This window comes from Aotus nancymaae, unplaced genomic scaffold, assembly GCF_030222135.1.
Source record: "Aotus nancymaae isolate 86718 unplaced genomic scaffold, 86718_ANA_hifiasm-v0.15.2.pri h1tg000040l, whole genome shotgun sequence".
Classification (NCBI taxonomy): Eukaryota; Metazoa; Chordata; class Mammalia; order Primates; family Aotidae; genus Aotus; species Aotus nancymaae.
In genome coordinates, this window is record NW_026988454.1 from 15146776 (window position 1) to 15164201 (window position 17426).

The 17426-nt window shown below is 35.1% G+C and overlaps 2 protein-coding genes across 6 annotated transcripts in view; one reads left to right on the top strand and one right to left on the bottom strand.

The window, feature by feature from the left end:
- Positions 1-17426, top strand: part of LOC105717162 (UPF0764 protein C16orf89-like) — a 145986-nt gene that overhangs the window by 34361 nt on the left and 94199 nt on the right. The gene's annotated exons all lie outside the window — the stretch shown is intronic.
- VIP (vasoactive intestinal peptide) lies at positions 7812-16820 on the bottom strand. 2 transcript variants are annotated; one of them, XM_012452167.2, is made up of 7 exons: positions 16605-16820; positions 15273-15389; positions 13269-13391; positions 12194-12298; positions 11316-11444; positions 10400-10490; positions 7812-8519 (listed from the first exon to the last, which is right to left on the bottom strand). In XM_012452167.2, the coding sequence occupies exons 2-6, from the start codon at positions 15377-15379 to the stop codon at positions 10445-10447; spliced, it is 510 nt and encodes a 169-aa protein (XP_012307590.2). In that variant the 5' UTR covers positions 15380-15389; positions 16605-16820; the 3' UTR covers positions 7812-8519; positions 10400-10444. The 2 variants fall into 2 exon arrangements, with proteins under 2 accessions (XP_012307590.2, XP_012307583.2); XM_012452160.3 differs by having other exon boundaries at positions 11316-11447; positions 16605-16805.

Sequence of the window (17426 nt, forward strand, 5' to 3'; positions counted from 1 at the left end):
TATGGCTAACATTTCTTTATAAGAATCAAGGTAAGGGGAAATATCTTTGGAGAAAAATTAAGAATAATGGCATAGTAATTCCCCTAGAAGTCAACTACAAACTTACACATAATGGCAACTTCTAGCTCAAAGATTCTATGTTTTTAAAGCAGAAAGGTAAATGAAATGTAAATTAAGAAAGGAACCTTAACAAGTATCATGTGTGTGTCTAAGATCCCATGCAAAGAAAATTTAAGAGACAAAAGAAATCGGAGAAATCTAGATGCATTTTCTGTCTCTGGAACAGATGAGGTTAACATGTAGGTAGGGCACGAAGCACCACAAGATACCCAAGAGAATGAACCCATAACTGTACAGAACAGAACAGCAAAGGGGGAAGAAGCAAAATTATGAAACGAGGGCGAGTTTCCAAGGAACAAGAAATGAAAGAGCACAATTGTATGGGGGAAAATGAGACAAGTTAAAGTCTGAAAAGAGTTGCATCTTGCCAGAGATTTGCAATTACATAAGGCAAAAGAGAGGGACCAAGGAAATGTTTTCTCTCTAATAGGGAGAGAAAGCTGTTAACAGAAGATTGTGAAAAGGCAGATGTTTTCGTGTATCCTTTCCCTCTTTCTCCTTTCCAAAAACTGCAGCTGCTATCGGTTAACCAGATAGGAGGCCACTGCAGTGTGGCACACCAAACAAGAATAGGGAAATAAATAATAAGAGAATATTTTTCTAAAATCTGATTTACTTAAATGTGAACTTCTAAGGGCCTTAGGAATTCATAGATGTGATTATAGAACTCTTAGTCTCTATCTTTGAGATATCCTGTAGGATAGAGTTTCTGCTTCTGAAGCCCCAAAACAGAGTGTGCAAGTGTACGTGTGTGTATGTGTGTTAGTATTAATATTAATATAAAATATAGTAGTATTCATAGTCATATGTATTACATTATATTGTCTACATAAAATGTATAGAAGAAAAGGTGTAACTTTGATTACTAGAATGGATAGATTCACCTTAATTCTTACAGAGGTGTTAGAAAACTAAGTATCTAGAATTCACCTTCCCAGATATTGAAAATATAATCACAGTTAAGATGTCTAGAAACATTTTGAGTTCTCTTAAGTGATTATTTAAGGAAAATTTTGTGTCCTTCACCAAAGAATGTAGTTTCCAACTTATAAATTCAACAACTGAAACAGTTAATATAGTATGTAATATGCATTCATTCATGAATAAAATAAGCGTGTATCCAGATCTCACATGAATACAATCTAGGGAAGGTAACATTACATTTCTGTTATTTCTTTGAATATTTTCTCCCTGTCTTCTCCGTTCTCTTTTTCTGAAACTTCTATTTATCAAATCTAAGACTTCTATTGATTGTTTATGACTCATCTTAAATATCTCATTTATCTCTAATACTTTAAGAATTTGTTTCATTTTGGGTGGGTGAGGTGCCTCATGCCGGTAATCCCAGCACTTTGAGAGGCCGAGGTTGGTGGATCACCTAAGGTCAGGAGTTTGCCCTGTCTCTACTGAAAATACAAAATTAGCTGGGCATGGTGGCGCATGCCTGTAATCCCAGCTACTTGGGAGGCTGAGGCGGGAGAATCACTTGAGTCCTGGAGGTGGAGGTTGCAGTGAGCTGAGATAGTGCCGTTGTACTCCAGCCTGGGCAACAAGAGTGAAACTCTGTCTCAAAAAAAAAAAAAAAAAAGAATTTGTTTTATTTTGAATTTTAATTTAGACAGTTTTTAGAATCTATGATCTTTTTTTCTCTGTTCCTGAATGTGACAGGTAATATTGAGCATCAACTTGATTGGATTGAAGGATGCGAAGTACCTTTCCTGCATATGTCTGTGAGGGTGTTGCAAAGGAGATTAACATTTGATTCGGCCTACTGGGAGGAGGAGCTAGAAAGTCTGACTATGGCATATGGGATTTCTCCATGTGGATGAAGTTATTTGAAGGCAGGTTTCTTTTTAGACTGAGCAGGTATAGAAAGCCAGATATAACCAGGGTGGCCCCACATGGACAAAGGCTTAAGCCTGGGTTTGAGTCTCACATTTGTCTTCCTAGTTCTTCCAAGGCAGCTACTCCTCTGCTGTCCCATTTCTTTAGAGAATAACTCTGTAATTATTTTTCTTCTGGGCATCCAGGAATTTCAGGATTCTGTAACAGAAATGGGAGATGGGTAATCTTGTGTGTAAGCCTTCAATATTTACCCCTACATTCAGGCCCTTCCACAAGCTTGCCCACATTATAGTGTTTCCAAATTCCTGACAAATATTAATCTTTGGTATTCAGGAAAGATCAACCACAATTGTCAGGAATTCTGAGGAATTTCCAAACTTGTAAGTAGTTTTGCATTTTTCATAACACATTATTTATATGTTTTAAAATACTAAAAATAACCAAACTGCAACCATGAAAATTTTTCTGTGATGGGATCACAGTAAATGTTTCAGAGATTTTCTGTAACAAAAGCAGCATAACAAATACATGGTTTGTTATTATACACCCATATATCATGATGAAACACATTTCAATAACATGTTAAAATAGTTTCTTCCTGATAAAGACATTTGATAATAGAAAACATAAAAAACAAAACCAACTCCACCAATCAGCATTTCCTGCTCTTGCTTTTGACTTGACATCAAGAGTGTCATGGGCTGAATTGAGTCCCCCTAAATTTTATATGTTAAAGTCCTAATCTTACAGAATGTGACTACAAAATGTGGATGTATTTGGAGATAGGGTCTTTAAAGAATTAATTAAATTAAAATGAGGTCATTATGGTGAGCACACTAATTCAATATGACTAATGTCTTTACAAGGAGAGGAAATTTGGGAACAGATGTACATGGAGGGGGGACCATGTGAAGACACAGGCCCAGGAGAGAGGCCTCAGAGGAAACCAATCCTGCTGCCACCTTGATCTTAGACTTCTAGCCTCCTCGTGAGATAATACATTTCTGTTATTTAGGCACCCCATTCAGTAATTCTTTGTCATGGCAACCTTCGCAAATCAACACAAGAAGATTCCTCCAAATAAGTAGTGTTTTTTTAGCTTTAATTCTTGCATTCCTGATTTTGCTACTGGTTTCTCGTGGGATTCAGGACTTGTGAAAGTACATACATTCTCCCAGAAATATCAGGAAGAAATATCCACTTGTATTTCTCAAATTTGAGCTTTTCTATAGGACAGTTAATCTGCTACAAACTGTCCACATTAGTTCAACATTGAAGTTTCCTTATCAATTTCCTGGATCCATTCTTCAATCCACTGCCCGTCTTTCCCCAGAAATGTATTGCAATCTCTTGACCATTCATGGCTCCCTTTTTCTTATATTGACTGCACGGGATGATATTTCTTTGGCAAGGAAAGGGAGACATGCTCACAAGCTTAATGTACCATTTTAAACCTGAGAAACTCGTGGAATATTATGTCTCTCTTTTTTTTTTTGGTAGATTTTGTGTGTATCTACTGAAAGGAAAGGAGAAGATAGAATTATTATTTTCAGATCTGTAGAGAATGATTTCTAATGTAATTTTAGAGGACTTTAAGCTTAGTCTCACTTCAAACTCGTATTCAGGAATATGACTGAATTTTTATAACTAAAATTAATTTGTATCCCAAGCAGCCCTTATACTGAAAAGCATATACTGAAAAAATAATTTCAGTCAATTTTATAATCATCTTAGTCAATTCAAGACTACATAGCAAATCCAGATTTGGACATTTCCTCTCTTCCTGGAATTAAACTCATGTGCCAAGAAGCATTTTCTTTCAGTGGTTTGCTGATATAAACTTCCCTAAAGCAATGGGCGCTAGACTCAAGTTCTTTTCTTTCTCACTTCCACCATTCTAAATCTAGTTCTTTACTATGTCACCCGTGATAAATTTAGTGGTCTACATACAATTTTCCCAAGCTGTAGGATGGTCTCCACATGATTCCAGCCACTTCATGGCTCTGTAGTAGGGATCTTAAAGAGCAGCCGTTGAACACTGTGAAATTTCATGCATGGGTATGTAAGATTTGGTGAACGTACTCTGTATGTGTGTTTATATACACATACATATTTCTGGAAAAAGGTTCCTAGTTTTCATTAAACTTAAAATCATAAAAAATAATCTTGGACTACTTAATTTGACCCATTTTTCTAAGTTACCTTAGTCATCACTGGACTCTAAGTATAAGAAACATATTTTCCTAGTTATTTGCTCTCCCACTCATCTAGAAAACGCTTTCATATTTTTCTTTAACTTTCCTCACATCTCCTCATTTATACTTACTCTCAGCTATTTCCCTGAGAAAATAGGTGTAATCAGATGAGGCATTCCATAAACTTCTACCACTTCATCCTTTCATTCATCCACCTTGGACCCAACCACTCTGCCTGTTACTGTGGTTGAAGAGAGCTTGTGCCAAGCAAAGGTCAACCCCTCTATTTTTGAATCACCCACTTCCTCTCTCTTCTCAAGGGCATTACTGAAGTATAACCCCACTTTACCTTCTGCATCACCAATTTTCCCTTTCTTACATCTTTCTTTTCAGCATGCAAACATGCTTTTGATATTTCTTCCACATAAAACCAAATTACTTGACCCCTTCTGATATGGTTTAGTTATGTCCTCACCCAAGTTTCATCTTGAATTGTAGCTCCCACAATTCCCATGTGTTGTGGGAGGGACCCAGTGGGAGGTAATTGAATCATGGGGATGGGTCTTTCTCGTGCTGTTCATGTGATAGTGAATAAGTCTCATGAGATCTAATGGTTTTATAAGGGGGAGTTTCCCTGTGCAAGCTCTCTTTTTGCCAGCTGCCATCCTTGTAAAACATGACTTGCTCCTCCTTGCCCTCTGCCATGATTGTGAGGCCTCCCCCACCATGTGTAGCTATGAGTTCATAATTTGTCTCCTTTGTATTTATCACTTTCTAAAATAATATATATTTTACTTAACTATTTTATTTGTTTCAAATCAAAGAATGCAAGCTCCATGAGGGCAAGAATTTTGGTCTGTGTTCTTCACTGCTATATCATCAAAGCCTAAAATGGTTTTGGGTATATAGTAAGTTCCTTATAAATACTTGCAGAAGAAATAAATAAATGGATCTTAATTTACATTGCAGCAGGATTCAACTCTGTTAATGACACCCTTTTCCTTGAAATATGTTCTTAACTTGTTTTCCAGGTGACATGGTCTCCAATTTTTCTCCTATTTCAATAGTTTCTTCTTCCAGTCCATTTTTAACCCATTTGTTCCTTAAAACTCCAAACTTTCAATGTTGGCATGGACTGGAATTATAGGTTGAATTGTCCCCAAAAAATTCATACGTGAAAGTCTTTAATCCTAGTCCTTCAGAATGCGGCCTTATTTGCAGATAGGGTTTCTACAGAGGAAATCAACTTAAAATGAGATTATAAGCATTTGCCCTGAACCAGTATGACTGATGTCCTTATATAAGGACATTGCGGATATTTGGAGACATGCACACATCAGGGAGAACACTACATGAAGGTCGAGACAAAGATTTTAGAAGTGATGCTTCTACCAGTCAAAGGTTGCCTGCAAACCACCTGAAGCCAGGGGAAAGACATGGATCAGATTCTTCCTCACCTCTCTTAGAAGAAGCCTGCCTGTTGACACCTTGCTCTAGCACTTTTTGTCTCCAGAACTGTGAGACATAGATTTCTGTGTTTGAGACACCTGGTCTGTGGTGCCCTCTTACAGTGGCACTAGAAATAAAAAGACCCAAGGATTATGTGCTAAGGTTTCTGCTTGTGCTGTGTTTTGTGTTTTAGCAACATTTGGTCTCTTGCTGATCTCATCCAGCCTTGTGTTTCTAAATCCCATCTATATGCAAGGTCTCCCATTTGTCTATCTGCAGCCCAGCACCTCCTCTTCATGACATCTCCAACTCCTTGCTCAGCATCCACCTTAGTGCATCCAAACTAAGCTCACCTTTCCCTGAAACCTCACTCCTCTGTCTTTTCTGTCTCACTTATTAGCAACTCCATCCTTCAAGTTGCCTCAGGTGATTCACCTTGAAAATAATTCCTGACTTTCTTCCTTCTTCAACTCCTGACCTCAAGCAATCCTTCTGCCATTGCCTCCCAAAGTGCTGGGATTACAGGCATGACCCACCATGTCCTCTCCTCCTTCTTGTCTTTAATCTATTCACATAAAACGTGATCCTACTTTCAAGATCTATTCAGATACCCCTTCTCAATACCTCAGTGCTTCTCCCTCAGTGGCACCGTCATCTGCCACCTGATTTACAGCATTTGCCCCCTGGTTTGTCTCCTGCCTCCACCCTTAGCACTCCTTTACTCTATCCCCAGTAGAGTATCCAGAAAGATCCTGTTAAAATGCAGTTCAGATAACATCACACCTCTGTCCAAAACTCTGCAGTATCTCATCTCACTTCACAAATATTCACAGTGGCCTGTGAGGCCCTACAAGGTCCGGTCCTTAGTAACTTCTTTGACCTCCTCTCCTACTCAGTTCCTGTCCAGCTCACTCTGCTCCAGCCACATAGGCTTCCTTACTGTCCAGATATGCCAGGACTGTTCCTTCATTTGCATGTGCCATTCCCTCTGCCCAGAACACTCTCTCAGATAGCTACATAGCACACCATAGTCGTTCAGTGAATATTTCCTCAATGAATTTCTTGAAGCAATAAAGAATACATTGAAAAGGTTCGTACTAATAAAACAAAATTAAAACTCTTTAGTTTTGCATTCAAATTATGGTTCCATTTCATCTTTACAAGCTTCTTATGTATACTTGACTCTTAGAAATTGTCTGTTTTCACTGTAGGGCTTCTCATAAAAACATCACTTAATAAATATTTAATAATTTGAAGAATCAGATAAGAACAAGAGATACAAGAAGCTCAATTTTCTTCAATTTGTGAAAACTACTTTGCAATTACTGGTAGTTCTAGACTAGTTCCTCCTGATGTAGCCATTTGTCCTAATTGTAGCAAATGAAACCAAACAAAACTTTGCCTTATGGGGATAATGCTTCTTCATCAATGGTTAGGGTCTGACTCTCAATCTCTTTATTATTTCTTTCAGCCTTTTGGGTGTGAATTTAAGATCCAAGCCTGGATTTTTTTTTAAATCCCTGCATAAATCCATTCTTTCTTTGTTTTATTTAAATAGAGTCTTAGTTTTAAGTTGAGTACATGATCATCCAGAAAACCAAAACAAAGCAAAGAAAACATACTACATTTCCCAATCTCTCTTGCAAATGACTGCCTCCATAAGACTATGTTCTAGTCAAGGGGATGTTAGGATATCAGTTCAAAGAGAACCTGCATGTACTATTTGCTCCCTTTTTTTTTTTCTGTGCCTCTTCCTACAGCCTGTTGCCTGGAATACATACATGATGACTGGAATGCTAGCTGTAATTTTGGATCATGAAGAAAAGTGCCATACCTTAGAGATAACGGATGAACTGAACTGAGTGTACGTTATTGAGGGCTTTGCTGAGCAGGACCATCATAATAACTCTTGACATCTAACTTCTTATGTAAGAGAGAAATTTCTCTTTTATTTAACCCACCATTATTTTAGAACTTGCACACAATCAAATACTACAAAAGTAATCTAGTACCTAGAACTTCAGAGCTAAAATGAGTTACTGCTGGATCATAGAAAAGAATCAGGCAAAAAAATATCTGCAATGATAATCAAAGGTCTTTATTTTCTCTATATGATTTCTTGAAATTATTTTGGAAAAATAATTGTGTCTCCAAATGTACTTTCACCGAAGGAAGCTCATATGACCAAAGCAATATTCTGAGTAATTATGGCAAAAATATTTATTATCGAACAACTGTTTCATTCACTTTACATTTTACACATACTTAACACAAGCAGAAAGGGAAGGTTGAATGACAGAAGCAGGGGTCGTTTTCCTTAACTGAAAGACTATCAGGAGCGAGCCTTTGGTGATTAGCAGTCCAAATTTAAAATACCATTAAAAACAAAATAGCCTATAAAATATGGAAACACATATTTTCTGAAAATCTTTTTGGAAGAATGTCTTTTCATCTTCATTGTTATTATCTTAGACATTTTGAGGTTTGTTTAACACAGCATTCCATCTGCTTAACATTCAAATTTAGACACACTGATTATCTGTTCTACTCTCCTGAATAGTTAAATACACTCTATAAATAAACATATCAATTTTGCTCTATCACTACTCTTCCAAAAGAGTCTCATATAATTGGAATTAACCTAGAATTTACTTATCACTAAATATATTTGTGTTAGAAAGGATATACAGCATATGAAATTGCAGGCTTTTTATGAGTTAAAGACAAAATTTAGAACTCTCAAATAATATTTACAATGTAAACATCACAGTTATTACATTAGCTAGAATACATCACAACATTCACAACACAATATATTTCATTTGGTTTGGATATTGAAGTTGTTTTCTTGAATTACTTATGTAGAACTCAAAATTTAATTACTTTGTGTGTTGTTTTCCTTCAATAATTCTGAAAAAGAAAGAATTGTTGCTTTAGGCATAAAAATATATTTTATTTCTAGCATCTTAGTTTCCTATACTGATTTACTTATCTGATAAACACTTATTTCTCTTTGTCCCTTGTTAATAACCTGGGGCAGGAGACCACGTCCTGGGACATATCAAGAGAGCAGTTTCTAGAGGACTGATTATCATACAGGAACTGGAATGTGAACAGATGTCTAACTAACCATTAATAATGATTCACTTGTAATTTTCACAAGTGGATGACCCACATGATTTCCTCTTCAAAGAATTTGTCCAAAGCCACCCATTCAAAAGACAAAGAAGAATGGAGGATGGAATATCATAAATGATCTTACCATTTACAAAACACAGTATGATTAATCAATTCTCCTTTATAATTTAGTGCCTACTGTGTTTCTTAATTTGATGAAGAAGCCTTCTTATAAACACTCTTTCAAAAAAGCTAGATGTAATTAACTTTCTTCTTTGAGCAAAGGGACTTGTTTCTCTGAAATGTCTATAAAAGATAAAGAGTTGATGTGGGCCACACTCCTGCTCTGTATTTCTCTTAGAGATCTAAGGGTAATTAGTGGGAAAAACCAGTCAATTAGGCAGGCATCTTCCCAGACACCCTGTCCACACTTGATGACTCTTGAAAGCCTTAGATAACCCCATCAGGAAAGACCGTGAGGTAAGACCATGAATTGACTTGACTTTGAGCATGGGTGAGTTTAATCTCCTTAACCTAGTTAGGGATTGGAATCTGGCTCACCTTCAGGTTTTATTAATAAAGTTTTGTTTACAACCACTCCTATTTGTTTTACATCTATCTGTGGCTGCATTTGTGCTGCAATAGAAGAGTTAAGTCATTATAACAGAAACTAGATGGCCCACAAAGCAAACATATTTGACTCCATAGTCCTTTAAAATCTGCTAACCTTTGATATGGTGACAGCATGAAATGTCTTTAAGCACTTGCCACATATTATAGATTTTTATGAGCTAATGTAAATATTTTTTTTTCTTTTCTTTTCTTTTTTTTTGAGACGGAGTTCTGCTCTTGTTACCCAGGCTGGAGTGCAATGGCGCGATCTTGGCTCACCGCAACCTCTGACTCCTGGGTTCAGGCAATTCTCCTGCCTCAGCCCCCCGAGTTAATGTAAATATTAATGTAACATAACTCAGAAAAGAATGTCTTGAACCCACATTTATATAAAATCAATTTTGATAGCAAACTTAATACTTCACAAAGAAAAAAATCTGTCCATGTCTTTTCTGCTCAAAAAAATGTTTACAGAGAACGCAATAATAAAGCCATATAGGTAAAACAAACTTATAGGTAAAACAAGCTAAATTTTACTTTTGCTGTATGAAGTTTGCTATGTTTCGAGGAACATAGTTAGACCCAGAATGCCTTGATATTTTCGTAACAATGAGACATGCTGTAATTTGGTGGTATTTCCCTGTACTTAATTAGGCGAGGTGCTGACAGTCAACTGTGGGACTAAACCTTCAATTAATAAAAGCAGCATGAGTTGATTCTAAAAAGGTAAGCCCATTTTTCTTATAAGTGTGAGTTAGCCTCCTCTGTTTTTTTATCTTGATACAAAAATAGAAATAACCCCGAGTAAGCCAGGAACACTATTCAGATCTCAAAACATTTGCTTATTTTGAGTGCTATCTTTCATGAGATCAAATAATTGCACGAATCATTTTAAGCTGTTTACTTGTTGGGGTCCACTGCTGTAGAAGTGTCTTTCTTGGATGAGGTTTCATGATGAGGAACTATTTAATCCTAAGATATTTCTTACTAAGTGACTCTTAGCTACTTATATAATCAGGGACTGACATAAGAATACAGAAGGAATGCACAAATATACCCACCACTGGGTAGTTGTCATCAGCTTTGCTCCAACGGGCTTTTTAAAATCATTTTTCTAACTCTTCTGGAAAGTCAGGAGATTCTCCTTCACTGCTGCAGACCAGAAAAAAAAATTGTGCATGTTAAGGCTCTCAGATGAGAAAGGTTCTAAAGAAACTATTATGACACAATGACTGTGCTGTTCTCTGTGCTCTGAAAGTGCATTGGGGCTAAAGAATTATCTTTGAGGTTTGTTAGTACCTATGAATTATTCCTCAATCTTAGAGTCTCTAAAATTATTATTACAGAATCACTATCTAGTGGGCAAAGAGGGTTATCTTGTCGGTTCGTATCAAAACAGAACTATCCTTAACACTCATCATTTAAACAAAAACAATTGGAATAAAAAGAGAGAACATACATTGTTTATGTATTGTGTCCAATATTTACACACTATAGAGAGATACAGATTTTACAGAATCTAAATATATAAAATACCTAATGGTTTAATTTGATTAAATAAGAGTATTGAACATGCACATGAAGTGAGTTCCACATGTTACCAAATTGCAATTGACTATGCTTTACACGTTTTTAAAATCATCACTGTTGATGAAACTTGCTCCTAGATTCAGACTACATGTCTCTATAGTTATTATTTTTAATTCTGGAAGCATAGTAAAGTCGACTGGGGCTCTCTTAAAAGAAATGACTGTCTAGGGCTACACCACCAAAGACACTGATTTCCTGGCAATTAGTTTTGAGGAAGGCCCAGATATCAGTATTTTTAAAATTCTGCAGAGTAGTCTAATGTCAGCCAAGGTTGAGAATCATCACTTCACATAGTATAGACAGTGAGATAGAAAGGTCTTCACGTGCAGCTTATATTTTGAAAGTCAGTCATAATTTCTCATTTTAGCAAGTTATCTTTTTCTTTACCTCCTCTTTCCATTCAGAATTGAGTTCAAGTATTTCTTTACAGCCATTTGTTTTCTAAGGCGGGTATAGTTGTCTGTGAAGACTGCATCTGAGTGACGTTTGACTGGTACAGGGTCTTCTGAGATGTTACTGCTAAGGAACGTGAGGAAAAGGAAATCAAAAAGTTTTCACAATTAATGGTAAATACACACATGTTCCAAGTTTGTTGGAGTTACATAAAAAGGAATTCTAACACCCAACTAATTTTCTATCATAAAAAAGGCTAAAAGAAAAATACAACTAAACCTAAGGATGAAGGAGAAGCAAGAAACATCTGCCATATTTTGGCACAACCTGAGACAGTTTTATGACACATTCTGAACAACTGAGCAGATAATTCATCCAAAAATGAAATTTGGGAATAGCTGAAGTTGTGTTCTGCCATTTGGAGAAAATTTATTTTAAAACATAATTACTTCTTTAGAAACTATGCTACCCTGAGCAGCATCATCTACATATTTGACTGTTGGCCATTTGGAATTCTCCATTGAGTTTGAGCAGGAAGTAAAAAGAAAATACTGTAGTTGACCTTAAAATTTACTTCAGTCTGTATTGTCTCTTCTTGATAGTTTTATTGAGTCTTGTTCAATTTGATTGCAGATTAGTAAATGATTACTACTTGAGAAAATTGCATGTCTGCAGTCAATGAGTATGGTATTACTAAAAAGTCTTAATCCATGGGCTTGATGGATATTTTTGAAGAATACAAGTTAACTAAATTAAACATTATCAATGAGTTTTCAATTTTGAACAAGGTAAACAACTTGTCAAGAGTAAAAATACAATATTCAGATTGAATAATAATAACACATTTTATTAAAATAATATGTTCTCTTTACCTAACACGTTTTCCCATAAGAGACTCAAGGTACTTTTTGGCAGAAAGTTGACCCAAGAGTTTACTAAAGTCACTGGTGAAAACTCCATCAGCATGCCTGGCATTTCTAAAACAAGAAGAAAAAATAGCTATTATTTTGTAAATGGTTTTCTAGAACATTGTGGCTCATTGAATAATAAAAAAATTATGGATTTATTATGAAAACTTCTCAATAAAACTCAAGTTCAAAAGGAGATATCTTAATACCTAAAAAAAGAGATATTCTAGTCACTTATATCAAGATATACCCTATATTTTAGCCTAAGACACTGAAAAATTAAAGAAACAGGCATTTCTAGAAGCACATTTCAATATTCCTCCACAGTAGAATCTTTATAACTATTTTTTTCTAAGAAATATAGGTGTAAAAATATGATCTATTTAAATTAGCTGCTTTTTGTACATGGTGCTTTGTGTCTGCCCCACTGAATAAAGACATACACAATGGGAAAATATCCTGATTTTAGCAAGTTCATAAACCCCAGTACACCTTTTTTTTCCCCCAAAGTATTTGTAAATGAAATCTCTATAAGATGAGAAGACGTTAAGGCCTATCATCCTACCTTTTCTCTTTCAAATGAAGAACCTTTTATACTTTGTCTATACCAAGTACTATAGAGCTACTTGGTCTGTACTTGAAATGCTGCTTTAGACAAGCAGCTCTGTGAATGAACAGCTCTATCAGATACCTTTTCTTTATATAGAGATGAAATTATTTGCAACTCTTCCATCATTGGGATTCTAAATGCTGTAGTTTTATCAGAATTGGTACAATCTGTGATGCTGAAATTATGTACAACAGAATGGAAGTGAATGATGTGTTCATACACTGGCTTGTTACAACCTTTCTGTATGAAAATCATGTAGAGCTGTAAGAGCCGCAATAAATCAGGATGAATGAAGCCATGACACATGGAAACCTCTAGTGTTTTGCTATAGGAATAGCTTCATGGTAAGTTAAAACTAGCACATTTTTAATTCTAAAATATATTTTCTAAAATAAAACTCACTGGATAGTTTTATAAAAACAAACTCACCTGGATACGTCATAATAAGGTGTGTCATTTTCAGCTAATGCATTTTGCAAGATGTCAATGTCTTCTTTTAATGAAACTTGATCAGGTTCATCTGCTCCCTCAAAAGGTATTCTGTCACCCAACCTGATAGGGATAGTTACATGAGAAGTATAATACGGTCCTTTCTCAGAAGACAGTGCTTATGGTTCTGCAACCATTTAAAATAAGATTCTTAAACTCTTGGGAAGTACTACCTATTCACAATATGAGAATAGCATAATTTGACTTAATGGCTAATATAGTTAATGAGAGCATAAATAGGAAATTCTGATTGTCCTATAAAGTAGATGCCATGTAACTTTTATAAGCTAAATATACAAAACCTAAGAGCAACTTAATTCACTCTTACCAGAGCATTAAGCAAACTATACTTCTTTGGTGTACTTTACTATGTTAAGAAAATCTTCACTTTGCAAAATCAAATTTCATATGTAGAAAGATTTTACGTAAAATAGAAACTTGGAAAAAACTAATATTGAATGAGAACTGATAACAATTTATATATTTGTTGATGTTCAGTATCACCTGTCCCAAATACCTCTGAAGACATGACTGTTAACTGCTTCTCTCTCTCTCTAGACCCCCAAGCTTTACTTCACAGATTTACCTTGGCATGATATATTTCTCTTTATTGACAAAGTCCACAGAATGTCTCCATAGATGAATAGCTCATCTATGAAGATGAATTTGAATTCAGTAAAATGTGCAGGGCCTTCTGGTTTCTAATCTTATATATTAACACAACTTTAGTGAGGGATACTGTACAATGTTATACTGAAAGACTAAAAAGTCATATGCATATATGGAATATGACTATATTTGTGGATGCATCCATGTTTTAATCACAACAACTATCATAATTTTGTTTGCACAGATTTTCACTGTTAGGGCAAACCTCCAAGGAGCGTGTCAGTTCCTTGACACTTGTGTATCTTTCAGTGATTTGGCAGATGGTAGTCACTAGCAAGTAGTGCTTTGTGGGTCCAAAGCTTAGCAATCAACACAAATTTCAGCATTTTTGTGATTGTTCATCTGTTGTGATAGAACTATTCAGATAGAACCATTTTATTTAGTTATCAAAGCAACATAGGAGCTGGATTTAAACAGATTTCACAGAGAACACTAATAGCTAAAGATTATTCTTTCTGTTGAGAGTAAGTCTGCCTTAAGCAAAAAATCAGGAATGAGCAAAGAAACAACAACAACAAAAATCCAATTATTATTTTTGCCTTTAGATGTAGTGGTGCCCATAAACTGAAGGGAAAATTCAAGCTAATGTAGTTTTCATTTACTGATTACTATTTTAGCATAAAAAAGTAATAAAGTTTTAAATATGAGTTGTGCTATACTTTATAGATTTGATATATATTATATAGAACAATAAAACTAAAGATGTATGGTTCAAACAAAGTATATCAAAATTAACCCATTGGGGAAGTGTATCTCAATAGATCAATTATCCCACATTTAATATTGGCAAATTGGCTCTACCTAGATAGATTTCTGTGCAACATGATTTTATACATGATTCACTAATCAAGTACGAATCTTATGACTATTTACTGATTAATCTTGAAAATGAACTAAAATGTGATTGGCAATTAAACAGCTCTTTTTTCTGCCAGAAATTAAACTGACTTGAGATAATAATGGATAAAAGCTTATTACTTATCTAAAACTGGTTTTGAATGAAAGGAAAGTCAAAGCCTCCTTTCACCATGTTTGGGAATGTGATCCACCCATCCCATAAAACTAATCACTGACAGTGTTTCTCATGCCCTGAAAGTGAATCGCAGGACTCAGAATGACCTGACATTGACAAAAAACACTCACTCAACACATCAACCAAAAATTTAAATAAATAATATATAATTTATACTGTTTAGTTGTCCAACATAATGTATAGGAAATTCCCATTTAGATGAAGAAGGAGTGTTCAGCTGTCTGAATGGAAAGGGAACTTACCTCAGACCAGAAGGGACCCTGTAAAGAGGCCACGCCGACATCTGTGAGAAGAGCACACTCAGAAGGGTCAGGAGCACCAGGAGCTGGGCCTTATTTCTGGTGTCCATTTCTGTGTCTCTAAAGAGAGAGAATCACTTCAGCTCTTCCAACCAAAGATGTCACCAGCAAGGTAATTCTGAGTGTCTAGCAGTAATTTTCAATGGCTCTTGCAGAGTTTGTAAAGAGTGATTTTCATCTTGTAGAAAGACTTAAATTGCAAGATGATACTTTTGAAAATCAATATTTCTCTCAGTGACAAGTGCTTGAATAAAAATTAGAATGCCTTTCACCTGCTGTCTGGCACCATGGTTGGCCCCAGTAACTAATAAATGCCATACTTCTATAGTGCTGGAAGTAAGCCTGGGGAAAATCTTTTCATAACAGGGATATAACATCCAAGCTCAGTGTATTTTTTGACTAAGGAAACATCTTCAAGACATTTATTTTCCTTTGCTTTAAGATTTCAGTATCTGATTGATATAAGACTATCATCTATTTAATAATTCTTCTGCTCTTGTGTGTACAAATGTATAAATATAATGTGTATATATACATATAATTTTAAAAAAGATTTTGTATGTACATTTCTTTTTCTTCTTTCAATAATAGATATTAATATAAACTTATTTCCTTACTCCTGGATTTGAACATCTTCACTCAATTAGCAGTGAATATTGATACTCAAAATGTTACTGAATCATATATTGTCATTGAAATAAATTTTTCCATAAAAGAAAAATATATGTTAAAAGCAAAGCTTGTGTTTCTTGCATTTGATCAACTTACACATTTCATTTCTAATTTCTAGATTAAAAACTTAGGAGTTTAAGGTCTGTTTCTCTTGCTGCCCATAAAAATTACAGAATTTAGATAAAGAAAAAATTAATACATCTTAGGCTCATTTAACCAACATGTGAAAGAGGAAAGAAAAACACAGCACTTTAAAAATAAGTTGAAAATTTCAAAAGCAAATGTGCCCACTGGATTTTTCAGTCAAAATCTCCATACAAGTAAACTTTACTTGAATGTATTATTGTTAAAAATAAGTATTCAGTAATGGAGCAAGCAGGGTAAAGCATCTTACAAACAAAAGAAGTCAGACAATCTCTCTATATGAGAGAAATTGAAGTATTTCTATCTTTACTAGGTGACTTAAGAAACTTGTCTTTTTGCTGTTGCAAAAGAAAAGCACTATCAGATTCTTTTCAATAGAGAGAAAAATTCAATATTTTGTGAGAAAAGTTCCAGAGGCAGGAGGGAAAAAAAAAGAGGAAAGGCAAAGTTTTCACTTACCTCACCCAGTCCTGTTTCCTCCCTCAGAGCTGCGAGTTCTGGTTGGTCTTGGAGCTGTCTTAGGTGCTGAAGTCCTGGGAGAAAGAGGAAGGCTCCACTAGTTCTCTGCCCTTAGCAATGGCTAAAGGTTGGCTGTTATTGCCTGCTAGTGCTTCTCACTCTACCCTGCCCAGCATTTCAAGCCCATCATTTTATAGGGCTTATACTTAGGACTGAGCAATCACAAAGCCCTCTGAAAGACGTCACAGTGTGACGCCCATGGGATGAATAGGGCTTGAAGTTCTTACTTAATTGTCATTACGTCTAATTTATATAAGTTTGTAGTGAGTAACTTCAAGATGTAAGATAATAGGAAATTTACTTTTCTTTAAACAAAAAAAGTAGCAAGCTCAATGTGAAATGTTTCAACCTTTAATTAATTGTAGTGAAATAAGAAAATGATTGTAGTGTTATAGCCAGGGCCACTGGGATTCTTTCAGAAAAATGAAGACTCCATGTGCAGAAACAAAGGCAGAAAGCAACAAACACTTATGTGCATTATGCTTATAAATGTACAATTATACTTTATTAAAGTATCAATTCTCTTAATCCTTTTTAATTTTTATGCTATTCATATAGATCCAGATTTAATCTTTCTTGAAATCTATCCTAATTTTAGAAGCCCTAGAGATAATTTTTCACCTTTCTAGTATTACATTTCCTTTTTGTTGAAACTAATCCCAGGATAAATATTTCAGAAAGTCTCTAACATAGTAAGATATGTGCACTGTTGTAGAAAGCAGTAGAAGTAGTTCTATTCCATATTTGTATAAAATGGAATAA

What these genes read in the sequence shown, in the direction of transcription:
- VIP (XM_012452160.3), bottom strand. Translation starts at nt 15,379, where the DNA reads ATGGACACCAGAAATAAGGCCCAGCTCCTGGTGCTCCTGACCCTTCTG. An exon ending in CTTATGGGAAAACGTGTTAG is followed by an intron (nt 11,448 to 12,193) that starts GTAAAGAGAACA and finishes CACGTTCCTTAG; the next exon opens with CAGTAACATCTCAGAAGACC. An exon ending in ATTCTGAATGGAAAGAGGAG is followed by an intron (nt 10,491 to 11,315) that starts GTAAAGAAAAAG and finishes TCTGGTCTGCAG; the next exon opens with CAGTGAAGGAGAATCTCCTG.